Below are 27,721 nucleotides of genomic sequence, written 5' to 3' on the forward strand. Positions count from 1 at the left end.
AGTTTTCTAATAACTGCAGTTGTATCATATACAATTCCAATTACACATTTGCTCCCTTGCCACAAAAGCATCAGTTCTCCACCAAAAACCACCTGTCAGCAGGACACTGCTGATGGGTAGGAAACTGTGTAATCTAAATTTCTGTGGAATTGTCATAAGTCTCTATTTTGTTTCTTCTTGCATTAAAGCATTTCCTCTGTTTACATCCAAGAAAAAACAATCACAGAAAAGATACTTAATTCAGGTGCTGAGCATCAAGTCTAAGAATTTTCTACACTGCATGTATATCCCTCAAGTTAGGTGCTGCTGTAAGCCACAAAACTACCCTGGATTTAACACGAGCACAGGAATTACGGACAAGCAAGGAACGTAAGTCAACTTTTTTACGATCTGCCTAAGTATAATTAACCACCTTTAAGTCACAACTGTCTAAGAAATATGATCGTGTAGTTGTGAGGGTTCTCCATAGCTCACAAATGTAATGGAATATAACTACAATATGCTTAATGATATAGTAAATAACTAATGAAATTTAATCCAATTGTATCTAATTCTATAACCTCATAAATTAAGAAATCGGGAGTTTGGTTTTCTACATGGTAAATAAAGACATCACCATACAACCAGGAATTACTGGTGCCTTCAGTTTAGGCCATATATACAACAACATTTTGAAAAGTTGAATTGAGCACTGTTGAGAAGATAATGCACACAAATTGCACTTGTCAGGCTGGCTATTGCCAATTTTATATGCAATTCCTCTACTTCACCACAGGCAAGCAATTTTAGAGTTACATATTCATCTCGGGTGAAGAGATGTAGATGGACTACCTACTTAAATTCTTGGATTCTTTTCTTATCAAGGGTAAAAATGAAAACATTTAGAAACTATCAATAGTAACTGAATAAGAGTATTAAGTATTATTTAATATTTATATTATTTACCAAGTTAGTATACTAAGAAATCTGTTTAGCCCACCCCTATATTAAGAAACAAAAAAGTTTCCAGCTATTTTAATTGATAAAGGAGACTGAAAAAGTTGTACCTGCTCTCCTTGCAAGTACTCATGACAATGATTAACAGAGGAAAAACACATTTTACAACTCTGCATTCTGTTACAACTTAGTCAATTTAACTGTTTCCTAACTTTTTAACTGTGCTTATTACTTGACCCATTATTTGAATTATCTAAAAAATAAAAAAAACAAACAAACAAAAAAAAAACAAAAAACCAGCCATGCTCATTTATCTAGTAAAAGATCTTTCGAAATATGGACAGCATTTTTGAAAGTGAAACTAAGGCAGCAGCAGGCAGACATTTGTTGAAGAGAAAACATGCTTGGGCATGCTTAACATAGCTGTCACACCTAAATTTAAAGTCTCAGAACAGACCACCAGGAAATCTCTTTCATTATTTGCCTCGGTTATCTTCCTCTAGTTCACAGGCGTGAATTCATGAGAGAAGAGGGAGCAATGTGGGTGTGTGAGTGTAAGTAAATCCTCTATTTAGTTGAGAAGACAATCAAAATAGATGTCAACACTAAGACATCGGTGACACTGGCAGACAGCTAACAAAGAACAAAACGTCCACAAAAGTTAAGTAATCACTGTATGAAAAAGCATCAAATAGCCATTGAGTATTTTGGGAAGGCTCTACATTCAGTGCAAGAACTCTAAATGGAATTACAAACCCAATTTCAGTTTCTGCATTGTGCGTGAAGTCTTCTACGTCAGACTGAAGTTTATCACTGGGATGCTGGCACATCACTAGTAACAGAGGTAGTCAACTTAAACACTATGTAATCAACATACATCTCAATAACAGTTTCTACAGAATGCCTCAGCTTAGTTACCAGAAAACAATTATTGGTACATTCTAAGAGAGAACACAAATTTATCTGTGGAGAAATTTCTAAGTAATAAAGTTAACTGACAGGTGTAGCAAATAATGAGAAACCTTGCTTGACAGCAGGCTACAAAGTTATTAAAAAAAAAAAAAGGGCCAGAGCCATTCTCATTTGAAAGCCATTTCCTCTAGTGAAAAATATAAGGAATAACTTCAAGGAACTCGGAAGCTAGAGATTCCACCTTTCTTTGCATAGCTGAACTCTTGAGGGAGTGAATTATTTCAGTTCCATGACGCTTAAGATACTTTCTAAATTTAAATTTCCATTGTGCATAAGAGCAAAAACTTTAAAGCCAGTAAATTGCAAAAGCCTTCAAAAACCAGTGTAAGAACTGCTCATAATAAAAATTAACCATTTGAAATCAACAACTCGGTTGAGACTTTGAGAGGGTCAGTATAAGCACAGGATGAAGCAGCAGCACAAAACACGCTAGCCAGGAGTGCCTGGACTTGTTGTGCCTGCTGCGTTCAAGCCCACGAGGATGCAGAGGGTGGATGCCCATAAAGATGCCTGATGAACCAACAGAAGTGGCGACATCACCTCCATGATCTATCACTATTTTAATGTTAGAAGGCTGCCAAGTCAGGGGTCTATCTATTTTGAGTTCTGTGCATTTCAGTAGAAGTTATACTTGCATCCTAGGAGTATTTTAGGAACGCTGTACATTTAATGTAAGACATCTATTACAGACAGAATTCATCAAATTGCAGTCTCTATGTTGCATGCACACTCTTCTGTATTCATGTTAGGCTAAATTCTCATTAGGACTAGCACATCTCTAATAATGCAGGCAGCTTACTTCAATAACCACACTCCACTGCTGTATGTAACCTCCTAGAGCCCTCAAAAGGTGGGACAATAAAATGCCTAAACTCTCTATTACCTCATTTCTTAGAGCGACTACTATTTTCTCTAAAATTATACATTCGTTTCTAAAACCAGCTGATCCTCTCAGAACAGAAAGCTTTTAATCTGAGTTTATCCAATGTTTTCTGGCATATAAAGATTTGAATTTTAAACAAGGTTTATCAAACTGCTTGATAAAGGAAAGTTGTGACCTGTTCATGAAGCTGCCTTTCTGCAACTCTTACCACTAGTCTTGAAACAGGACACTACTTCTCACTTCTGCAGATAACTCCAGTTTGTTGCTCTTGGCAGACAGTAGCATTACGTTCCAGCAGCCTTCCTTTACATCGAGAGTAGGGTCTGTGGACTGAAGCACTAATTCCAAAGCTACGAAGTCTGAATGGCATAATGCACTAATCCCAATACTGACATTATCCAGCCTCAAATGGTGATAAACTGTAGTCGTTGGTAATTTGTGCTGTGCACAATAGTAGTTCAGTCTGTGACAGTGCTGGAACTGGAATTACGGAGTTTCAGAATACAGCTGTCAGATTCCATTTTAAAATTCTGGTATGAAATGAGACAGGGCTAGCAAAAAGCCTTTGACATTGAAAGATTACTGACAGCAACCTTAACACTCTTCATGAAGAAAGAAACAATACATTTTTCTTTGGTTGCGAAAACTTGCCTGCATTATGACTAGTTATTTCTGGAGAACCTACAGAGAAAGACGTTTGCTTACCAATTACTGCCTCCTCTTCTCATCCCTGAAAATTTGGGAAAAAATAACTTTTGAAGACACTGTCTTGCAACACAATTAGTTTGGTCAACTAAACAGTTACTACATTTGCAGATCTACTTTGTTAGCATTCCACAGAATAATTACAGCAGCAAGTAAGTTAAAAACAATTTTCCAGGATTTTGGTTTGTCACTTAATTTCTGGTGCCTTAATCTGAAGCTTTAAAATAAAGTGCTGAAAACCTTGGGATAGATTACCATGATCCTATACAACCTAACAAATTGGACTGACTTTTGAGTGTTAAAACCCACAAGTCAAGTTTTGAAGCACAGTAAAGCATGGGCACATTAAAACATATATTGTAACAAGGGAATTTTGTAGCTTGGAATCCAGTAGATGGAAATGTACTACACTCTGGGGTGGGGGGAGTACTGGGTAGTTTGGGTGGTTTTTGAGGGGAATTTTCTGCTGCAGTTGCTCTGCTTTAGTTTTTGGAGAAGTTTTTGGTAGCGGAGCTCTTCAAAACTAGTCAAATTAAAAAATGGAGTAATGTAACATCTAACTGAATTGAAACTTACATTCAGTTTTGCTCATGAGGAACAGTTTCAGAGAAAATACTGCCTAGAGGATGCATACTATATATTGGAAAAACCTTCCATGTTTTTACACATGGCTGAGAAACCTAGTGAGGCATTACCTTAGAGAGCAGGACATCCTATTTGTCTTAGTTTCCCACTTCAACTGTTGCAAGTAGAACACAAGAAATCTTCTGAACCCTTTGCAGAACTTAAATGTGTTTTATCAATTGATTCCAGGCTTAAAAAAATGACAGATTTTGTTGATACTGGTAAATTAGACAAATCCTTTGTACAAGCTTTTCTTTTTGCTTACATTTTCTCCACCCATGAGGTGCTGGGCAGGAGCAAAGCTGCCTTATTTCTTCAAGTTGTACACAGGAAGCCTACTGCCACTAGGAAGCATCTCCTGTAATAGCCTGGATATTTTCCTCTCATAAGAAGTTTCCTGAAGTTTCCACATTTGGATTTACCCCCTCATACCTAGATGTCAAATCTACCTAGCTGTGGTTCTGCATTGATACAAGATGATAGCTTCATTTCAGAATTCGTTTGCTACCACATTTGGAGTAATGAAAAGTAAAATAAGCCTAGCTACTACAATCTGTCCAATTTCTAATTCCTGCCTTGCAACAGAAGTGTTACAGTACTTGGAGAAAAAGCTGTCGGCTGGGGTTACGGTCAAAACAGATAATTTTGTTTCAAGATTACATTAAACTATCGCAGAATTTTAGATATGATGACTGTGGCTATAATATTTGGTATTTTCAAGGCAATCATGGCTTTTTTTAAAATTCAGACCAGTACTGTATTAGTTTCACTGTAACGGTAGCATACTTTTGATGACATACTAGCTTTTAAGGCTTTTTAAACACTCATAAAAGGAAGTTTTGTTATTGAGTCCAGAAACGTTTGAGTGATGGATGGGTATCAGCAGGCTAGACTGTAATCCCGAGCATAACACCTGTTACAGCACAATTACAATAATCTTGTAACTTCTTAATACTGTCAATATGAATATTCAATTCGCTTACTAGATTAACTGATTAAATGAATTTGTTTGCAACATTACAGTATTACATAATCCCATTTAAGTGATGTGCAAATGTAGACAGTGGTCAGAACATAATTTAATTTAACTTTGTCAAGCATCACAAGATTAACAGTCTTCGAATGTTTGTGACAGAGTATTATTATATATGCATGTATAAAAAAATTTAATGTAAACATGTTGAATTTTAGATTAAAGTGGTTTAAGCATGAACGTTTATTCCCAAAAAAGGGCTATTGGAGTTATTGGGAAAATTCATACCACACTGCACTTTGAAACAAATAGGGCTTTCTTTATATGCAACAGGTGATCAACGGAACTTGTCCTTTAAGCACTGAACTGAAGCAAACAGTTGAGTTGTAGCCAGCATATCCAGATTGCTGAGAAACAGTACTTGCAGTTATAGTAGCCACCTCTAACTCTAAGTTTTGTAGAGGATTATAGTAGCCGTAGGCAAAATTTTATTTTCTTCAATAGGATGAACAATAACAATCCTAATCGATCCAAATTATAATCCAATTTCAATTCTTTTTTAACTTTTTAATATGAAAGGCTAGACAGAACTGACCTGGCATAAGGCAAACTCCTCTTAATAAAATAACAGTAAAGTTTAGAATTTTTAGTCCTATTTTATGGAGCACAGCTATATTTCAATTTATTTCAAACAGTGAAGAATTTCTCCCAGAGCAAGGGGAATGTGATTTTGCAAGTATTTCACCAGCCAGCTACAGGAGTTGAAAATACAGCGCACACAACTTCTTAGCATCATCAGCAAAACGAAGAGCAACGGCTTATGCAGCCAGTAGAATGAAACCAGTGGCACCATGGATTTGCTTGAAGGAGAAACCACATTAGAACATTTAGAATGTTTACTATAAATCTGTCTTTCTACAGAGATTTAAAAGATTGAAAATCCAAGACTAATTTTGGGAAATTCCAATCACTATTTTTCCTTCTGACCAAGGAAGGTTTCTATTCTAACCCATTCTTGAACAGTGACATTAGAACTACCACTAATACTAAATTACTACTACTAAGGTTCAGGCTCTTTTCTGATGCAGTTCCAATTCTACATGTTTGTTTGACAGAAGTCATAACTGCTGTAGAAGTCAATCGGGAGTAAAATTGGAGGAAAAGTAGTAATGAATATCAACCTGTCATATCACTTCATAAGCGCTAGCTTAGAAGTTATATAATTAGTTTCTGCATCTGACACTAGTTGCCTCACAAAATTATTTTTCCTGGATATTTTGTGTAATTAGTTTCTCGATAATATAACAGCACCTAAACTGCGTTTTTATCTTATATAAGCCACTAGGCAGCAATGTGAGACGAGTCTTTCCATTTCCCTGTACACTACTTGCACTGTTTTCAACCCTTCTCCCACTTTTTATTTTTCTTCTATTGGACTAGCATGACAGTGCTCACACTTCGCCTTTTTTACTTTATCAAAATGATAGCTCTCACTTTTTAAGCAGGAGTACAGTAAGGAATGGCAAAAATAAGTGCTAAATTTGTGTATCTTCAATTTTCCATAATGGTAATTTCCATTTGACTTTATTTTGACAGTGTGCCCACGCTCCCCTCTTCATATAAAGTTTTGACTATGAATTCCATTTCTACGTACACAGGCAGTGGAAGCTATGTACATAGATAACCAATATTCCTGTAACCTTATTCTTCTCCTGGAAACGTGACTGTAATACAGCTCTTATTGCAAGCCACAGCAGGTTGCTGTTTGGTTGTTGTTTTTTTTTCTCCAATTCCACATTATTGTTGCTATTACTTAATGCTTGCAGTCATATCTCATTTCTACCCTTCAATTTTACCAGATGGCAAATATATAGGAGGGGAGAAAGTATCAAATATTCAACTTCATTCTCTGCCTTCCAAGAAAAGTATTATAAGCTAGGTGGGAAATCAAGAAAGCCAAGTGAGTAATAAATGCACATACACGAATCTACAAGGCCACGACTGTCCAAAGATGAGGGAAAACTTAGAATTAGCCTGTTACACAACATTCAGTTGTTTGCACAAAACTACTATTCTGCGTTCTGGAAATAATTTAAAAGTAGCCTTTGTCAAGCTGTTTGCACATCTGTCTAATTTTAGAAGCTTTCTTAAGGACATTCTTGTATTTAATACAAGAATAAAAAATTGAGTGCAAATCTAGAGTCACTTTGGAATCTAAGTCAGTTATTGTCAAACTCAACCTACAATGTTTGACTTAAGATTATTGGTATGTTCTAATTAAACTATTTGATTGATCACTCTCAATTACACACTGCCCCTAGAAAAGTGCTTTTCTCCACTTTCCATATTTCCCTATTTTTCTGAAGAAAGTTTAATAAACATTGGTTACAATGTTATGTTGCAATTTGCAAAATAAAAGTCATATGAATTGCCAATGCAAGTTTTCTGATAATGTAAGAGAATTCATTTTGAAACTGCACATAGACATATTAGCATATCTTATGTTGCTCTGCATTCACTTCAGCATAAAGCGTAATATTTAAACAGTGAAATTGATTCAGTACTTTATGAATCAGTGTGAGGCTTCTATTTTTACATAATATTCAAAGAATCTGGTCTTAATTATATTATCACACTTGCTTTAATTCTTCCTACCACTTCAGCTCAGCTGTCCTTGACCTTTCTAGAACAAAACTCTCTTCACCACCAATGTTGGCAGCATAGATCGCCATTTATAATCCCAGTAGAGCTTTTCAGCTTGTGCTCCACTTGGTGCTTTAGCTCAAATGTTGGTGTGCCTCATTAGGAAAGCAGACCTCAACAATTGGGAACTTCTGGCTTATCTCAAAGCAAGAAGAAAATCTGCTCTCCCTCATTTCCTCTCCAATACACTGAGAGAGCGAGTCCTACACTATTTCCACAAAGCAGCAGGTGAAAAACTTGACTAAACTTCCTTTCTGGCAACATCATCTTGCCATAGGATAAGACTTAGTACATTACAAAATGCCGTTCCAATTGGTTACAAAAATACATACATATAAAACCACTGCAGTAGTTTATACTTGCTGAAGATTACATGAGAATATTTTAATTAAGTCTATCAAATACATTTAAGTGAAATACTACTGTAATTAATACAAAGTGTACTTAAAACCGTTTCAATTCACTTGAAAGAAAGTAGCTTCTAAAGTAAATTGAATTCAACTCACAGAAGTCTGCTCCCATGATACTGTCTTTTAGTACAAAATTAATTCCAAGTCTTGGGCCATTTATTACCATTTCTACAAGATTCATCTGCAAAGTCGCTGAATGGGAGTTACCTATGAAACTCCACTTTCCTTTTGAAGTTTATATCGACTATGCTTCTCTTACCTTGAAAGACTGCAAAAGCCAACTTCAGCAGGCGTTAATGATTGCTGTCCACAGCTGGTTTGCTTTGCTCCCCAGACATGCCTACCCTGCGATGTCCAACACCGACATTCCTTCAAATGCTCCCCATTTATTTAATAATTGCTTAGAGGCAAACCAGCCAGGATAAAGAGGCTGAGATTTTTTTCTGGCCTCAAGCTTAACCTGTTCAGAGGAGTCACTATTGAGCAACAGCAAACATACTTACCTTCTGAGTTTTGCCCAGCCTGGTCAGAGCACAGAACCCACACAAGTTTTCTGTATATATACACTGACGTTCCAAGTAAGTCTTTCAAGAAAAGCGAAGTAATTTTATTTGTTGTTCTTTACAGATATACAAATTACTGAAGCTGGGGCATTAGGTGAGGAAGACAGAAAAATAGCAGCAAGATGCTAGATTTTACCACCGTGCTTGGCATACTTTTTTTTTTTTAAGTAACAAGATGTATTTTTTCCTGCTGCAGTTTCAGGCTGTGGCAAGCTCATTAAAAATGCACTTAACAGTTGTCTATTCCTAAAGTACTAAAAGCATATAGCAATTTATTAAACACATGAAATATGCAGTGTTAGAACTTAAGGATCACGAAAATTACAAACTCCTCCTGTTAATTGTTGGCAATATCCTATTGTAACCAAAACCATTTTTAAACAAGATTTTTTTTTTCCAACTAGCTAGTTCAGGCACAGAATTTGTAATACTTCCAGAAGTACTCAATTAGTCTTACATATTCTGTTTTTCCATAGGTGTTTTTTTGTAACGTTACTCACAGAAGTCATCAGAAGTTTGATTTTAATATTTTCAGTATGGCATCAGCAGAAGTACCTGTACCATGCCCTACCCAACTTTTACAAAATTCAGTCTGGCCTAAGCTTTCAAATTTTATCCTAAAAGGCACCAAAATCCACTATATCAGAAAAAGACTGCAAAATAGGGGGTGAAGTGGGGAGAACAAACAAAAAAAAAATGTAATCTTCTAAAAAGCAGTATTTTCCACTGAGTAACGCTAACTATGCTAGCAAGATATAATCAAGTATCTAAAGGTTTTGTTACTATGTGTAGGATATGTTCTCTTACAACTTTTTCTTTAGTACTAACTGGTGAATATTCTGTCACACACCAAAACCAGCATTTGATAATCCTTAATTAACATTTTTGCCCAAAATCTATATTACAAGTGAAATATTTGAATTATATCCTACTGATATCGTCAAAAATCAAAGCGATTTTTAACATTTAAAAAGAGAAATTACTCTGACTTGATATCAAGTTAAACTTAGGGTAGCCTATATTAGCTCAGCTATAACAAGAGAAGAGCAAAGCTAAATAAACCTGTTACCTATCCCTCCAATTTTAAATAACTTAATTTGAAAAACATTAGGAGAAAAAAGGGGCAACCCTTGTGATAGTAGTTCACAGCCTTAGCCTTGGTCTCATTTACTTCTAACTATAATTTTTAGTATTTGGGTTTTGAAGTTCTGCTGTCATTATGTGGAAAATATTGCTACATTTCCCAACCGGAAAGTACTCAACTTTGAATCGCCAAATCAGTAGATTTCACTTTAAACAGGCACAAAACCTTACGTGCAAAGAGAAAGGACCTTGCCTCAGTCAGAAGGACTAAAGAAACACAGAAAATCTCAGTACAGTTTCCTCTGCCATTCATGATATTACATTACCCACAAAGAGTTTAGTGGAATCAAAGAAAAAAAAATAATGGTGCGAACCATTGCTTTATGCCTTAATATTGGTTATACCTCCCCCTTATTTCCCATTGTGCAGGTGGAAAGCATGAAACTCAAGCTTTTAGGAAAAGGTATGTTCTCCTCATTGATATCTTCCTGGGAAACAGTTAATGGGAAAAGAAAACAAATCACATTTTGGGGAAAAAGATAAAATAAATTTAAAAAGCTTAGCAATACTCCCCTCCCAAATGTTCCCTTCCCCTCCTCCCAGCGGTAGGAGGGCAAGTTCTTTAACACTAAGATTTAGATATCTCTGCACCATAATTTCTGCCTAGCTTAATCTTTGACTCTGCATTCTCTCTTTTAGAAATTTTGCTAAAATGATACTTAAGAACAACTGTATAGACAAAAGAGTGTATTTACTACAGTTGTTTTGTTGAAGGTACTCCTCGTTCCATCTTGAAACAGAAAATACAGAAATAGAGTGTTGGCGGGAATAATTAATTGGCATGGAGACTTCAAAACAGATATATCCTCTTTTTGTGGGTGTAACCGTAAAAAAAGGACTGCACGAAAAGGCTTGAGGAAGTGAAGCAAGCACAGCGGCCTATCTAGAATTTTTTTTTTTTTTTTTTTTAAGAGGGGAACTGGAAGCTCCTTTGACAAAAACAGGCCTAAAATAAACTCTGCTGAAAAATTTCAGACCTTGGGAGGCTCCCACTGTTCACTAGTTTTCTAGGCCATGATCCTTCAGAGTAGATTTGGGACCTGTTAGTAATAGTAGTGAAATAATTCCAGGTAACTGCAGATATAGTTACTCAATTGAATTAATATTTAAATACTTCCATCAAGTACTTTAACTCAATTTACACTTTAAGTAATTGTTTGACACATAGCAAAATTCTCCATTATTATTTAAAAATTAGAAAAAAATAGTGTGCTTCTCTTCAGCCTGTCTTTTAAACAGCAAACATATGCCAGCAAGCCTTATAATTTTAAGGTCAAACGTGAATATAAATGATATTATATTGACAAACTCTATGATTATTTTTACAGTATGAGTTGTAAACTGTAGCTTTTAAAAACATAGCTTGAATTGTCTATAAACCTGCCATTCTTTTGAGTCCTCTACAGTTGTTAAACAAGTGTAAACAAAAAGTACACTTAATATGTTTTCTTGCACTCAATTTTTATGCAGATAATTTTTATTTACATACTTCTCCAGTAAAACCATATCTATATACGAGAGCCATAGGTAACAGTAGAATCATTAAGATTTAAGTTAATATTAATGCACTTTTCTCTAAAGTATAAACGAGTTGCTGAACCTCTGCCACGCTTAAGCAGCACAATAATATTGGGGTTTAAGGTTTATTTTACTACACCAATATTTACGTGCTGCTAGGGCGGAACAAGTATGACAACTCTTCTATTCATCCACATGTCAGGAACACAAATTTGTTAATAGAAAAATTTATATTAGTATCTTCAACTGTTTATCTTCCTTAAATTTCTAAAGCAGCAAATAATGATTCGCATCTTTATTAGAACATACAAACCATGATGTGCTGCTAGAGTACTTTAAGGCCTCAAATACAAGACTTAAAACCTAGACAGTATTTTTTTTTATAACTGTAACTGGAAATACAGCTTTACTTAAAATTGTTTTTATTCATACACCAACCTGTAGAATTAAGAACCTGTTATGGTCCAGATCAATTCCATGGCTCCGAAGAAGAATACCAACATCTTTGAATGTCTTTTTCTTTCCATCGATGTGGTAGACAGAAGAATTATCTCTATAAGCAGTTCTAGATACGCAAAAATTGCTGTTAGGAATGACTTCGTAATCATCTCCTTCCTGTTTTGAGGAAAAACAAAGCCAGAAAAACAATTACTATATCACAGGCTTACCTCATATTTCACAATTAAGCACAGAAGTTTTATCACATTCAGGTTTTAAGTGAACTGCACTCTGAGGTCTAGTAGAAGTGGGAACTGTCTTAAAGCTGCATATCTCAAAAGAGAAAGGAAAAAAACCAAAAAACCCCTTGAGAACTGGACAAAAAATACGCCAAATCATTTAAACCGAATGGCCTTCATATTGTGCCTTTCCCACCTCTAATACAAGCTATTGCTTTGAAAAAACTTAATTTATTCTCTTTACCACTGCTTCAAATCACAAAGTAAAAGGCCTACTTCAAATTTAAAGTGGCTGTGCTATTTCACCCTTTAAATTTTAGATTAGGAAGCCTTGAATGACTAACTACTGTTTGCATTTTAAACTCCTCTTTTATAGTGCTAGGAAAAGGAGTTACTTTTAGCTGAGTAGTTCTAAAGAGAAACTGTAGAAGATAAAAAAGCAAAACATTAAAGATGTAACAAATATGACATCATCAGCTTCAAAAGATCTCTCAGACTTACCTACAAAGCAGTAACAAAAATAAAGCTGGTGCTATACTTTAAAAAGTTAAAATTGATGCATGCTTCTTGTAAAGACTTAAACTGGCCTACCACTTTCCCAGATTAACCCCCAAGAGCATAATCAAATTGGTATCTAGTATATGCAGAAGTTTTTTAGATCATAAAGTTAGCTCCTAGATGTTAATACAAAGTCAAGTGAAAAAAAAAGAATAAATTTAATAATTTTTTATTCTGGGTATTATAAATACAAGCAAAAGGTACGTGTGTATATATCAAGTCAAAGAAAAAAAAATCTGTCTTTTAAAACAGTTCCTTCAAAGGCTGTATATACTGCCACTTTATTAACACAATTTTTGAAATTTCAATGTACATTTCCCACTATTTTGCCTGACCCCAAACTCAGCAGTTGAGATACTTCAGCTACAACGTATGCACAAAAATTAAATTTAAATGAAGTAAGAGAAATAAATTCCTTGCACTGTAATTGCAGTAAATTAACAAAAATGTCCAGAAGTTTTTATCAATACATGAAGTGGCAAGCAAAATAAATATTTTTTTACATTTGCCAACACTTTCTATTTCATGCAAACAAAATATCAGGTTGAAAAATAGTTAGTGGTAGGATATGAGGTCCAGAATTTTTGATGAAAAGTCTGCTTTAAAATTGCAGGCATGTTTACAGTATATAAAGTGTAAATGAGAAAGTTTCAGATTCATTATATATTTTTCTAAATTTAGATAACCTAAACCAGTTTCTAATTGGTTTGAAAAGTTTTGCTTAAATAGGTTTTATTTCTTAATATATACACTCATATTATAAATTTAAGAATATATAACATGTCTAAGCATAGACTTATGAATTTTTAGGGGTCCTATTAATTTCAGAAATAAGTTTTATTTACTTGAGGTAAAACAGATGACAACTCTAAAACGACTTCTTCTTAAAATGATTATTACATATTTCTAAATAGTTTTAAAACGGACATGTACCAGATATTAGTCTCTGAGAAAAAAAAAAAAGAATCCCTACTAATATTTTAAGAACTGCACTACTCAATAGAGGAATTTAAGCTAATTAACTTTGAATTGATGTTTTATATCCCAAACGTAAAACTAATCATGCTACGAAGTTTTCCCCAGCTCAAACTAAAATAACCAAATATTAAATGTTTTCAAATCCTTAAAGAAAAAAAGAGTCTCCACTGTTCTGAATAGAAGCATACATACCTTGTCAATGATCTTTTGGAAGTGGACTTCCACAGAACAACTCTGGATGTCCGTATGTTCATCAGAATTATGGATCAGCACAGAGAGTTTTTTGGATCTGATTTTTTGTGCTCGATACCCAAACACAAAAAGCATCGAATCAATGACATTGGATTTTCCACTGCCATTTGGCCCAATAATACATGAAAAACGCTGCATAATAGAAGGAAAAAAGTGATATTCAAAGGGAAATAGATCCTGACCAGTGTACATCACCTATTTCATTTGTGAACAGTTTAAACCACAATTATTCCTAGTGCATGAAACTGCAGACTATGTGATAGCTTAGTTTTTACTGCCAAAGGTAAAGGAGTACAACTTCTTTAACAAAAAAACCACACCTCAACTCAGCTCAGCTTTCTAAATTTTAACTTGTTAACTCAAAGCGATACTGCATTTAGCAAGCACGATCGCAAGGAAAGTTTCATGATTAGCCACGTAAGTCTCTTGTGGGCACTAAAAAATATTCTCATTCTTCAAACACACCCCTAAAAGTTCTCCAGTAAACGAAATAAAGAGAAAAGTATGCTTTTTTAAGGTTTACTGACAAATTAAAATTGTACAGTATCAGAAAGTTGCACTTAACTGTTTTCTCTACTGTCCAGTAATGAAAATTTAGAATATCACTATATAAGTAATTCTAAAACTTAAATATTTTTCAGTTATTTTGAGGTAAGCTTACATGACAATACAGTAAGGAATACTAACACACAGCAAAGTCTTACCTTCATTTAAAAAAAATGCTTAAGGTAAAAGAAAGATACCTTATGAAAAGGTCCCAAAGTTTGCTCCCCTGCATAGGATTTGAAGTTCTGGTTTACAATATGAGTTATCATGAGACGAGGAGCACCAGCTTCATTGGTCATTGCTGGAGGTGGGGGAGGAGGGATGCTACCCAAAATCTCTTCTAAACTTCGATTATCAAGCACCTCATCTGAGACTGCTAAAAACCATCCAAAATAAACAGAAAGAAAAAAAGGACTATAAGCTCTCAATGACTAGACACCTTTTAAAATGCTCAACTGGAAAAGCAAACATCATTTCTATATGAACCAAACGTATACTTTTGCCTGTAATTATTAAAATGAGCTAAGTGGAATTAAAATTCTTCTTTCCATGAACTGAATCTTTAAAGAGAGATACTTCAGATGTCCCATCGATTCACTAGTGGGTTTGTTCTTTCATTATGTAATTCTTATTCTAATACACTTTAATAGGCACTCTGCAATTACAATAGCTACAGCCGTCACAATAAGCCTACAAATCTGAAACAGGCAAAGTCTTTCTCATTAATAAGTGCAAAGCCACATTTCAAGCGTGCTCACAAGTCACTCTGCAAGATTTGGGGATCGCTGCACAATGCTCTGAAAGCTGTAATGACAGCACAACTACTCTGCAAAGACAGGAAGTTTGTTACGAAAACAAACTGGCCCCCTGGATATCAGCTAGTTGTAAGCAAAGCAGCTTTTCAACAGTTACTAGCAACTTTTTCTTCAAATAGACAGTAGTTTTTGCCACCAATTTCAACATATTAATCCATTTGTCAAATACCTTGCTTTAATAATTGCATATCTGACTACCTAAGAAGACACACACTGCTGTTTTTCCAGACATTTTCAGCAAAAACTCCACTCAAGAAACTCAAGAAAATACACTGCTTTGTAAAAAAGAAAGTCAAATCATTTTAAGAGTTAAGTAAATAAACTTGACATTTATTCCATTCCAAGAAATCCCATACCATTGGCTGCATATAAATTTGAAAAATCCTGCTGTGTACCACAATCTTAAGCACAATGTTACAGATCAGGAATATGAAATAGGCTTTACTAGGAGAAAGTCTACAAATTGCTTTTGCACTTGTACTAAATCACTGGTCCAAACACTTTAACTCTTTGCAAGCCCCCTTTATAATTTTAAAAGCAGTTTAAACTTCCCAGGAGTCAAGGCTTTCAATATTCCTTTCTAGAAGAGAAAAGAGCAAATCCTATCTGGAACAGTTGGTAAATTCAACTGAACGTTGTTGCTAAACAGGCACTCTCATTGAGTTCACACACTGTCAGAACCACAATATTCAGACCTACCTTGTGGAGGTGCTTTGCCAAGCTGTCTGTTACCTTCGTTTTCCACTTCCATGTCACTGGTGGACTCCTCTAAGGGCTCTCTGCCTTTCCGATGGGCTGCTGTAGAGGTTTTGGTGCTCTTGCTTGGCATGATCGCTGTTGGCTGTTCCCCTTCCATTCCAAGCAATCAAACTACTGAAGGGATTTATCTCCTTTGCTAACATAAACAAGAAAACCCCATGATCTAAGCATTGAACTACAATCCCCTAAGGAATATACCTACATGTTTGCCCAGATGTTTGACTAATTTAGAAACTAAAGACTAGAGGTGTTTTGAAGACAAAAATCCAAATCTGAAACAAAACCGCAAGCTTAGCCTCGTAACAATACATTTTAAGACACATCACCCCCCAAAACAACAGACCGACCCTAATCTGTAGAAGCTGCACGAATCTACCTACTGAAAACTCATACAGCCATGTTCAACGCAGTTACTATGCTCAGAGAAAGCAACCGTGATGCTGGGGGCAAAAGAGTTAAAAGACACATTCGCAATAACAAACTGAGTAGCCATCTGTCTATACTCTTCTGGAAGCGCTCTTCACATACACATTTCAGACCTGACACGCATTTTACTTTCAACAGTCCATGTTGACTATATATTTTACATAGACAGATAAACAAAAAGACCTGCATAATTATAGCAAAGGCTTGACTCTTAAACAGTTTAAATCGACACACTCGCTTCACAAAATATAACACAACCACTACTGCCAGCATTCAACGTTGAACAGAGAAAGCAAAACAAAATACCTTCATCTAGTTGTGACGTTAAAGTTAACTGATCAAGAACGAAACATTACAGAAGTCCATCAGCTGGCACTTAAGCACAGCTCCCAAAAAGTATAAATAGAAAGCAACCGATGAGAAGAAAGACGACTGCAGGAGCGAAACTCTCTCCGAAGAGTTTAAATTGCAGCAAGTGGCAAAGTTAGTTCGCAGAAAAACAGACATGAGAAAGTTTACTTCTCACAAGATAAAAAACTGACGTGGTTAGAAAGTCATCTTACAATTGGTGCCAATCATTTGACGTTTTCAGACCTACCCCCAACCCACACTCTCATGAGAGTCCTTCATTTGGGACAATGGGGGAAGGGGGGGAAATGAGAGAAAGAACTCATTTTAAGGCAATTTGAGTCTGTGCCCCTGGTAAGAAGTGTTCCACAATGGCTGTCTCAGACAATTACAGCCTCTCAAAGTACCAGATTTTTTTTTTTTTCCAAAACTGCTCCACTCCAACAGAATTGTGCAATATAGACCTATTTACCTTACCAACCCTTCCCCCCCAGATACTTCAACAGAATGAACAAGCATAACTACTTGACCTCAGCTTTTAAATCGCGATAAATCAGCTGCCACATACTCTCTAACAAATTTAACAAATTCGTGCCCAGCCCCTCCCCTGAGTCAGCTCAAAGGTGGTTGTTAAAAGCATCTCTCGACGATCTCCTGCCAAGTGCCGTTTTTGTTACAGGGATGGCGAAAAAGAGAGTCAGAGACAGACAGAAAGGCTTCCTTACTAACAGCCGATTAAATTTGATAGCGATAACCCATGTTCGTGAAAAAAATTTGGGTTTTTTTTTAATCCATCCGTTAATCTAAGGAGTCCGACTGTACCCTTGTCACACTCTTTCCAAGTCGTCATGGACTTTCGTAGGATTTGTGTCTCATACTTCAAGCATAAAAGCAGCAGCCAGAGCTAGTTACGGAAGGGTCCCTGCTTTGTAAGCAGATTAAAATCGGGCCTCTATGCTACCGAAGTATATTCCTGTACTTCCCCGTCCTAGGTGGGTCTCTGATTCACGGTCCCCAGAGGTCCGTAAGGGCCCAGCAGGAAACCTCGGGGCTTTCTCCCTTGGGCTGCAGAGGACCCTCTCTCAGCCCCCCTCCTCAAACCCATCTGCCGACACCAGCCAGGACGCACAGGCCGTGCCCCGCCGGTGCGGGGACCCAGCGGCCGTCGGGCAGCCCGGACCCCTCGGGAAGGGCCCTCAGCGGAGCAGCTCCCGCCCGGCCGCCCGGGCCCGGAGAGAGAGGCTGCCGTCGCCTTTCGCTCCCTCAGGCCGAGGGGGAAAGGGGAAGAATAAGGCGCGGGGCAGAGCCCACCGCCCCCCTGCCCTCCCCCTCAGCACCCCCTGCCCAGGAGAAGTGCCCCGAGGACGGCCCCGCCGCCCCGCTCACAGCGGGTGAAGCCCCCCAACTCCACCTGCCCCCGGGCGAACTGCCGGCGCCTCTGCCCGAAGCCCTGCCCGCCGAGCTACCCCGCGCTGCCCGCGGAGCTGGTACCTTCGAGGACTGGCGGCGCCCGGCCCCAGCGAGGCTGCAGGTTGCGGCAGCGCGGGCGGCTCCGGCTCCCGCCGCGGCTCGGCGGCTTCCACACTCGAAAATGGCGCCCAAACGGCGAACTCGAACCGAAATTCGTTAGAAAAGCGCGGGGCATGCTGGGAAGGGAGGGGGCCGGCCTCCCGCGGGTTTGAAAGGAGGAAAAAAAGCCCCGCTCCCGCGCCATCTTGTTTTCCGTTACTGCGCGGACGGGCTGGGTGGGATAAAAAAAAAATAAACTCCCTGGCTTCGGGGAGCGGCTGTTTTGGGGGAGGGAGGGGAGAGACTCGCGGTTGAGGGTGACAGCGGCCCCACGGCCGTGCCCGCGCGTCCCGCGTGGAAAGGATTTATTTTAATTGTAGAAGTAGGTCAGTGGGCGGCGCTTGGTTGCTCGGCAACGGGCGGCGAGGTGGTAGGGCCCGAGCGGCGGCGTGAGCGGCCCCTGTTATTAAACAAATAAAAAGTAAAAAATAAAAATAAAAATTAAAATTGTGGGGGCACGACGGTTTTAAAGTGGTATTAATTAACGGGCGGTGCGGTGACGCCAGCGGGCCGTGTCACCTGGTCGGGGAGGGCCCGTGAGGTGGCGGTGGGACGAGGAGGAGGAAGAAGAAGAAGAAGAAGAAGAAGAAGAAGAAGAAGAAGAAGAAGAAGTCTCGCGGGAAGTAGCCATAGAGACGGAGCAGCTTGGCCGCGGGGGGGGCGGTCAGCCGCCGCCTTGGCCCTGCCGCTGCTGTGGCGCCGCGGGACGCCGCGGGGACGGGGAGGAAGGCGGGATTAGCGCGGAAGCCGCCGGGGCTTGGGAGCCAGCCGCTGAGGCAGCGGTCCCCGCCGCTCTGCGCTCTTCCTCCCGCTGCCGGCGCAGGTAAAGGCGGGCTGGGGGTAGGCGGCGGCGGCGGCGATCCCCCTCCCCTCGCCTCGCCGTCGGGGGGAGGCTGCCGGGCGGCAGATGTGACTCACCGCCGCGGTGGGCGAGAGGGTCGGGAGCTGTGACCCCCGGCTCGGCGTGGGAGGCGGGCTGGGCGGAGGGGAGGGAGAACTGCGGAGACAGCCGGGCGGCGAGGTAAGGGCGGGGGAGTCTCGACCCCCGGCTCCGGACGGCCCTGAGGGAAACGGGCACTGGTGCTCGCCTAGAGAAGGGGCGGCGGAGGGAGGACGCTTTCTCGCGGGGCGGGGGGGCGGATAATCTGCCGCTTGGGAAGCTGGAAACTTTGAGGGAAAAGGGTGTGCTGGCACGGCCGGAGAGCGGGCTTTGCTGTCCGTGCGGTGCCTGAGGCTGTCCCTCGGGCTTGGGGAGGGGACGCAGACGGGGCGGGAAGAGCTGTGGGTCCCTCACAGCGGCGAGCGAAAGCCGCCCCGTGGACAGCCGTGCTGTGAGGAGCGAGCTCCTGCCCCGCCACCGCCATCTACGCCCTTCCTTGCCCTCCTGCCGTCAGTCTTTCCCTTCTCTCCCCCCGGCTCTTGCTCAATCTCCCGCCGCCGTCTCTGGTCCTCATCTCCTCGTTCAGCAGCTCCGGAGAGGAAACGGCTGAGGGGAGGAGATTGCGAGCAGGGACCGGGGCGAGGAGGCGTGGGGCTGTGGTGTAAGGCTGTGGGAGCAGGCGGGAGCGTGAGGCTGGGAGAAGCTGGCTAAACTCTCCGTGCCAGAATAACTCCTCGTTATTGCCCCATCTTTTTTAAAACTCCTAGTAACTGCTTTCAGCTAACCTGCTGTTGGACTGGTTACGGACTTGTGATGCGGATGGGTAACGGTGTACCTGTTGATGACAACAGGCGCAGCTGTGCGACGTAAGGGTGAGCCTTCTGCCGTTTAGGTGCACATGAGGAGTGTTTAAGCCGGGTTCAAAAATTATAATAAAGTTCTGGCCTTGTCTTTCAAAGTAAAATCATTCCGCAAGACTTTTTGAAGGATTTTGGGTGCCCGTGTAGTGGGAGCAGGGAGGGATTGCAAGCTGGAAGCTGACAATAGCGACGTGCCTGCTGAAACCCTAAGAGAGAAATAAACAATTAAAAACTACCAAGCAGCAACTGAAAAGGTGGGGTTAGCAAGATGTGGTGTGCATAGAAAATAGAAGCAGATAAGATCCGTGCATCCCAATAAATGTAACGTAGGAGAAGGAAATTAGATGTTCAAGTGTAAGAGATGTAATTATTTAAAAATAAAAATAGCTATTGTGTGTGTTTATCAATTAATGTAAAGTAGGGCTGAAACGATCTTATTCTTTGGGCACAGAAAATTATGTTTTAGGACTATTACCCTTTTAATGCTTCTGAAGTTCTGCATAATAACCGTTTGACACGCAGTCATTTTTATAGTGAAAAAATTCCAGAAGATTAGAAGGCCACATTGTGCATCATCATACTCTGCTCAAAGTATACCATCTGCTCCCACCCTCTTGCTCTCACTTCTTTCCATCCTGAAGGACAAAAAAGTTTTAACCTGGATTTTAACCTCTACCCTGTCCAGGCACAGACACATAAAGGCTTTTGCTGTCACAGGAGGGAAGGGGATGAGAGGGTGGGACCCTGTTGAACTGCTTATGGAATTACTATGTTGCAGTAAAGTATCATGGACATTACAAACAGGGATGGATGAAAGACTAAGATGTTGTATCATTTTGTCATGGCAGGATTATTTTTATAGTATGGCTTTTTCCTCTAAATTTTCTCACAGTGCTCTCACTAAGCATGAAGTTCCTTGAAAAGTTTGCGATTCCAGGTTTTCCCTTGCTACCTTCATGGCTATTTCGCAGCACAAGAGAACTTCAGTGTTTCAACCTATAATGTTTCAGCAAAATGTTCCTAGCATCACTTGTTCTTTAAATTGTCCAGTGTGTTTATACTGAGCAATCAGATAAATATGGAGTTGGGTACTGTACACACAGGATTCCCTTAAAACTCAGGTCTGTTTTGGTGCTTATTTTGCCACAGTACTAATGTAATATTACTTATTTCAAAACTTTTTATTTTGGTGTTAGTGTCTTCCTTTTAAATTTTGGCTACTTATATATGTGTTTGTTTTGTTTTATTACAGCTATAACATACCTACATATCTTTTTTTTTAATGCTCCATCTGAACAACTGAAATGAGACTCAAGACTTCGCTTTTAAAGGAACCAAAACATATCCTTTGTCTCAGAATAAACTGTAGAAAAGCATGTTAATTCTGAATAGGCTCTTTTCCAGAAAGGATTTCTTTATCATAAATGTCATAGTAAAATATTTGTAAATTGCAGGTGGCTTTTTTTGTTTCTTTTTCTTTTCTTCACCTTGCCATACAGTGCAGCCTTTAAGGGAGGCTGCATTAGCCTCCCTTAAACCCCCTAACATTTTAAGAGATGTTGAACACTCTTAGAGAAATACCTTCCCTTCGGAAGCTATCAATGTTTCGCTAGAAAGCTTTGAGTTTTTCTTTCCTTTCTTATTTGTAGTGATAAGTTAAAAGCTTTCCCAGGCAGTAAATAGGAGTAGCGATATATCTACTTGCTGGTAAAAAGACATGCACGTAGCAGATACAAACGAAATTGTAATTCTCTGTTGTCGTTTAACTCCAGCCGGCGACTAAGCACCACACAGCCGCTCGCTCACTCCCCCCTGGTGGGATGGGGAAGAGAATCGGGAGAGTAAAAGTGAGAAAACTCGTGGGCTGAGATAAAGACAGTTTAATAGGGAAAGCAAAAGCCGCACACACAAGCAAAGCAAAGAAGGAATTCATTCACCCCTTCCCATGGGCAGGCAGGTGTTCAGCCATCTCCAGGAAAGCAGGGCTCCATCACATGTAACAGTGACTTGGGAAGACAAACGCCATCACTCCCAACGTCCCCCCTTCCTTCTTCTTCCCCAGCTTTATGTGCTGAGCATGACGGCATATGGTGTGGAATAGCCCTTTGGGCAGTTTGGATCAACTATCTTGGCTGTGTCCCCTCCCAACTTCCCGTGCGCCTGGCAGAGCATGAGAAACTGAAAAGTCCTTGACCAGTGCAGACATTACTTAGCAACAACTGAAACATCCCTGTGTTATCAACACTTTTCAGCACAAATCCAAAACACAGCCCCATACTACCTACTATGAAGAAAATTAACTCTATCCCAGCCAAAACCAGCACATTCTCCTACTAATAAATTAGGTATGTCAACCATTTATATATGATGTGGTGTTAAACTGACACATTTGAATGATAGTTGGGTGTTTTGCACTTGCATTGTGCACTAGGACCCTTTTAGAGCTGTAACCCAACATTTCAGCTGTGTTTCAGTAAGTATGCATCATAATAAGAATTATATTTTTACACAATACAGTTTTCTTTCTTTTTTGCTGAATTTCTCCCAGCTCTTTTCTTGAAGCAAAAGAGCAAAGAAAAAATGAAGAATCGTAGTTTTTTTGTATAAAACGTTCCATGGAATCGTACCAACATAATCTTCCTGTCCTGTTCCTTCAGCTATGTATAACCTAGATGAGATATTTTGTAAGCTTATTTTTAATAATTACAATTTTCAGACTTCCTTAATTTAATTAAACATAAAGAATTGGTTAGCTGTGTGGGATGGACTACAGCTGATGAGCTATATTCCTGCAGTGATGATCACCAAATTATGAAATGGAACCTTTTAACTAGTGAGACTACTCGAGTAGTGAAACTTCCAGATGATATTTATCCCATAGATCTTCACTGGTTTCCCAGAAGTATAGGTGGGAAGAAACAGTCTCATGCCGAGAGCTTTGTTCTAACAAGTTCTGATGGTAAGTAAATTTAAAATATTTATAATTTCATACTATTTTGTGCTTATGTCACTCATACATCAGAAATTATTTGCAGTTAAAGAGTCTGCAATAAAACAATTTCAAATACCTGCACACCAGTTGCACTGGTGTAAAATTAATAGTCGTTTCAAATTTAGTGCATTGTATTACTATAATTTTCTCTGATACAAGCTTATCAGATATACCTCTGATAGCAGATAGGTAATTTTTTTTAATGTAAGGTCAGTTTCTACCATCCTTTTTCAGTTTCATAAACCAGTAACTTTAAACATGTCTGCACTGCATGCCTACATAAATACTGTATCGCTTACAGTTACGAAAATTGAAGATGACCAAGTTCTGAAATTGGTTAACCGTGATGTTTAATATCAGTGTAGTGCGCTTCTTGGTTACATGTCAGAAGAGCACATCTTGTATCTGGCTTCTGTGGAGTCTTGAATATCCTTCTGAAGCATCTAGTTCTGGGTGTTGTCAGAGATGTAAGACTAGTATGTATGCCCACTATACTGGCAGATGTGTGTATATATATATATATATATCTCCAGTATGCTGCTATTTGTCCAGTATACAGTGTACTAATACTAGACTATATGACCCAATATAGTAGCTACTGTATTGCAGTGTATGGATTCTGTGTTGTGGAAGGGAGGTGAGAGCAAGAAGGTTTGGTGATTGCTTGGGGTTTTTTTTCTTCCTCTCCAAAGAGACTAGGAATTTATTTTGCCCAACTTGTACACAGTTAAATTTTTCTGAAAATTTTCAGTGAAGAAAACTTAGGTAACTAGTTTCATTATTATTTTATATTTATTATGAAGCAGTCCATACAGTTCAGGTCAGACTTTGTCTCCTTTCTTCTCAGTACTGTAATGGGGATTATATTCCATGCCATCAGGAATTTTCTGTGCCTGTTTCCCCTGCCTTTTCTTCCCTCATCCCTTTTCTTTAAGGAAAAGCATTTGGCTTCTCTTCTTCTTGATCTAATTTTTTTGTTTGAACAGAACATGAAAAATAACGGTAAACAGAAATTTTCTTAACACCCCCCCCTACTTTATTTCTGTTAGAAAGAACCTACCGTGTGGAAACCCTGTAGTTCAGATGAAGGTGTTTCTTCCTGGACCTAGAAATTTTAAAAAGGGGTTGATCCTTTATGAAATCTGCTGGTTTACATTGACCTTGTTATAAAAATTGTGTTGGGATAAAAGCTCTGATAAGAAACAAGTCCTTGATGTAGACTCGGACTGCCTCACTGACAATCCACTGGCAAGAGCCTGCTGATGGGGTTGGTGTGTTAGTTTGTGAATGATTTCTGGTACTTTCATGCGTCACATCCAAGAACTTGGCATACAGGTGACTTGAAAGAGCTGTCTACAACTTCCTGAGGAGGGGAAGTGGAGAGAAAAGTGCTGGTCTCTTCTCCCTGGTATCCAGTGCTGGGACTTGTGGGAATGGTTCAAAGCTGTGCCAGGGGAGGTTTAGACTGGACATCAGGAAGCATTTCTCTACCAAGAGGGTGGTCAAACACTGGAACAGGCTTCCTAGAGAGGTGGTCAGTGCCCAAAGCCTGTCAGTCGTTAAGAGGCATTAGGACAATGCCATTAATACCATGCTTTAACTTTTGGTCAGCCCTGAATTGGTCAGGCAGTTGGACTAGGTGATCGTTGTAGGTACCTCCCAACTGAAATATTCTCTTCTCTTCTGTTCTATTCTATTCTAGTCTATTGCTTGCAGAAGTTGAACAGTCCTTACACAGATCCTAACTTTTTATACCTTTGTGTTTTGCTCAGTTGATAATGCTGTTGAAGGTTCCAGAGTAAATAAATTGAACTATCCCGCTGGTAGTAGTAATTATGTGCCACAAAGTAGCAGATTGCATCAACTTACTAAACTTAGTTTGTATTCTTTTGTCAGCAGTCAAAGATCTTGGTGGTAAAGCTGTATTTCTACACAAATGGTAGTGATGGGAGTTTCTCAACGCTGAACTGAAAGCAATATGCTGCTCTAAATCTCTGCCAGCTTTTTCAGGCAGAACAGATCATGGTCAATTGTTGTAGAGAGTTTCCATCAGGATAATAAGGGCCATCTGCCCGTGACCCTGTTGATAGCTTTCACAGGGACCTCTTGATAGTTTTAATAGGACTGATGGAGAATTTTCAGCTAACTTCTGCCCATGTTTTGGCCAGAACCTTGAATTTGTGGGTCTAGTGTGTTTTCTTTGGTGAGGGGAACTTATTGTAGGCTTTTGGCTAGCTTCACAGTGAGCTTGATTGGGAACAGAAGGTTTGTTACTGGGCATTAGCAGTCTGGAGCTGATGCGTCCAGCGTGGCTTCCTGTACGGACGGAGAGAGGTAATATGTATTTGAAGAAGGTAGAGGAAATCCGTTCCTTGCATGAAATTTTGGAGATTTCTCTGACTTTTGGCAATAGTTGCACTTAAAAATTAGGAGGGCTGAGAGTTCAGCTCCTAGAGTGGAGGCCAAGATTTCTTCAAGATATTCAGTACTTCGTAAGGAATAAATGCACTGACCTTATGGAACAAAAGCAGGACGTCTTTTGGCTCCCTATCGCTTCCTAGATATACATGGCAAGGGAAGATGAGAAGTTTGACCAAGTAGAGTTGTAATTTTTGCAATACTTGGTGCTGAACTTTACTATGAATTGGAGGCAGCTGGGGTTAACGAAGTATTGCTTGTAGAGCTATTAAGGTAGAAATGGAAGCTTTTATGAAAGCTGAAAGGAAGATTCATTTGTATCAATTAATATTTGCATGCATTATAGTATTATGCTTTGGGGGGCAGGGTTTACCTGAACAAAGATGTTCTTTAGGATGTCAGTCAGCAATCAATATTAGCTGAGCTGATTGCTATGGGATTTGCGTTCTTTTCTGTTCAGTGATAAACATGGGATGGAGGGATTTTTGGAAGGTCAGCCGGTGCTCTCAATTCCTTGCTTTGTTCTCCTTTCTTTTTCTTTCTCAGTTTTCACATGTGTATTTCTAGTGTCCTGTTTCTGTAAAGTTCTAAATTGTATGTGTAAATAGTGAGCAAAAGAACAACTGTAGTAAGTCAGATCTCCTGTTAATTTATTTAGTCAGTTTTCTAGTGTTATTAAAATAGTATGCTAATATTTCATGTTCAGGTTGAATAATGCTTTGACAGTTGGTTGAAGAAATATATAAGGGCTACTACTACCTTCATGAAAAAGATGACTTTTAAAACTCTGCTGTGCAATTTTTCTCTCCTTTTTCTCTGTTTTTTATATCACTAAGATATGTAAGGAAAAATAAATCCTATTCATAAATGTGTTTAGAGAGGTTGAAAGTTGATTTTGTTTTCAGAAGTGTTTGAAAATTAGCATGTTGCAGGAGCTGTACATTCGGAAATACTTTAGTCTATATGCGAACCTGATGCAAATTTAGGTAAGATATCAGTTCTTAAGTGTAATGTCTGGTAGGTATGAATGCTTGCCCTTCTCCTGTAAGTGGATTAACTGAAACTACAACAAAGAGCTACAGTTTAGAAGTAAAGATTCATGAATAACACCATGTATAGGTAGGCCCCAGAATCTTTTCCAGGATGCATTAGGGCCTTTGCAAGGTTATCGATTAACTACTGGAAGTTGGATTACTTTAAGTGATATAAGTCAATGGCAGAGGTTTAAAGCGAGGGATTCTTGCAGCTTAGCAGATGATTTTTCTTGCTGCTCAAGATTTTATTTGTGTGTGACCAACAAATTCTAACCTAGTCCCTTAATGTTGATCTTCATTTTCCTCAATAAGACTTTTGTGTTCATTTGCTTATAACTTTTACCAAACTTTTTTTGCCTAACCTAAAGTTATCATCCTAGGATTCTAGCTAATGTTGAGATACTTTATAAAGATCTCAGCTACAAGACATAGTGAGAGGAAGGTCAGGAATAATGTTGTCTCCTCCATAACAGTAAAAAAAAATTGAAGATTACTGAATGAGAAAAAAATTCTGTGAAACATGTAAATGATCCTGTAGTTATATCTCTGTTATATCTCTGTTATATCTCTGTTATATCTCTGTTATATCTCTGTTATAACTCTGTTATATCTGCATATATCTCATATGCACTTGAGAGTCTATTAATTCTATCATTGTCCAGCTTTTGGAGATCAGCTTGATTAACTTTATTTTAATGCAGCTGTTTCTTGCTTGCATGCAGCATAAACTGTTTTGGCTATCTTTGCCAACATTATTGCAGTAGGGTTTTGGTTTTTGTTGTTTGGGTTTTTTTTTCTTTTTACAAATGGGTAGGCCCTTTAAATTGTCCAGTTCTCAGCACATCCCTAGGGCTTATCATCTTAATGGTGTTGTAGCTGGGATAGGTATTGCCTGATGGAAGTTTGCAATCCGCTAACTCCCCCCCCCGCCCCCCCATCCCCGCCCCGTTTCCCAAGATGACACATCCTTTAGTTCTTCAAGCCAGTCCGGTGATCGGTCGTTAGATGATTTTGTATTGTTCAGTGAGTCGAGTTTCTATTCAGCCCTTGCATTCCTTCTGGACATCTGGGGCCTTTATTGCTATTCCTGCTGTTAATTTGAATGCTACTGTTTTGCTAGCATAGCACAGCGCAAAGTAGAACCGAGCTTTGCTGGATGAATTGCTATTAAAACTAAAT

The 27,721-nt window shown here is 39.0% G+C and overlaps 2 protein-coding genes across 10 annotated transcripts in view; one reads left to right on the plus strand and one right to left on the minus strand.

Moving 5' to 3' along the window:
• SMC4 (structural maintenance of chromosomes 4) overlaps positions 1 to 18,437 on the minus strand; it is a 44,507-nt gene extending 26,070 nt beyond the window's left edge. The window contains exons 1-5 of one of the 4 annotated variants that reach the window (XM_072868835.1): positions 18,281 to 18,437; positions 15,956 to 16,151; positions 14,639 to 14,814; positions 13,836 to 14,027; positions 11,869 to 12,045 (exon numbers count right to left, since the gene is read on the minus strand). In XM_072868835.1, the coding sequence (XP_072724936.1) occupies positions 11,869 to 12,045; positions 13,836 to 14,027; positions 14,639 to 14,814; positions 15,956 to 16,112 (702 nt within the window). In that variant the 5' untranslated portion in view covers positions 16,113 to 16,151; positions 18,281 to 18,437. Of the gene's footprint in view, positions 1 to 11,868; positions 12,046 to 13,835; positions 14,028 to 14,638; positions 14,818 to 15,955; positions 16,152 to 16,747; positions 16,935 to 18,280 lie in introns of those variants that run through there. The other 3 variants (XM_072868832.1, XM_072868834.1, XM_072868833.1) reach the window with 3 other exon arrangements.
• Positions 18,438 to 18,948: 511 nt separating this feature from the next.
• Positions 18,949 to 27,721, plus strand: part of IFT80 (intraflagellar transport 80) — a 57,578-nt gene continuing 48,805 nt past the window's right edge. For 2 of the 6 annotated variants that reach the window (XM_072868842.1, XM_072868841.1), the window contains exons 1-3: positions 18,949 to 19,181; positions 21,351 to 21,435; positions 22,832 to 23,057. In XM_072868842.1, the coding sequence (XP_072724943.1) occupies positions 21,403 to 21,435; positions 22,832 to 23,057 (259 nt within the window). In that variant the 5' untranslated portion in view covers positions 18,949 to 19,181; positions 21,351 to 21,402. Of the gene's footprint in view, positions 19,182 to 19,361; positions 19,380 to 20,005; positions 20,111 to 21,350; positions 21,436 to 22,831; positions 23,058 to 27,721 lie in introns of those variants that run through there. The other 4 variants (XM_072868837.1, XM_072868838.1, XM_072868836.1 and 1 more) reach the window with 4 other exon arrangements.

The sequence above is a fragment of the Ciconia boyciana genome, chromosome 7 (assembly GCF_034638445.1).
Source record: "Ciconia boyciana chromosome 7, ASM3463844v1, whole genome shotgun sequence".
NCBI classification, from domain to species: domain Eukaryota; kingdom Metazoa; phylum Chordata; class Aves; order Ciconiiformes; family Ciconiidae; genus Ciconia; species Ciconia boyciana.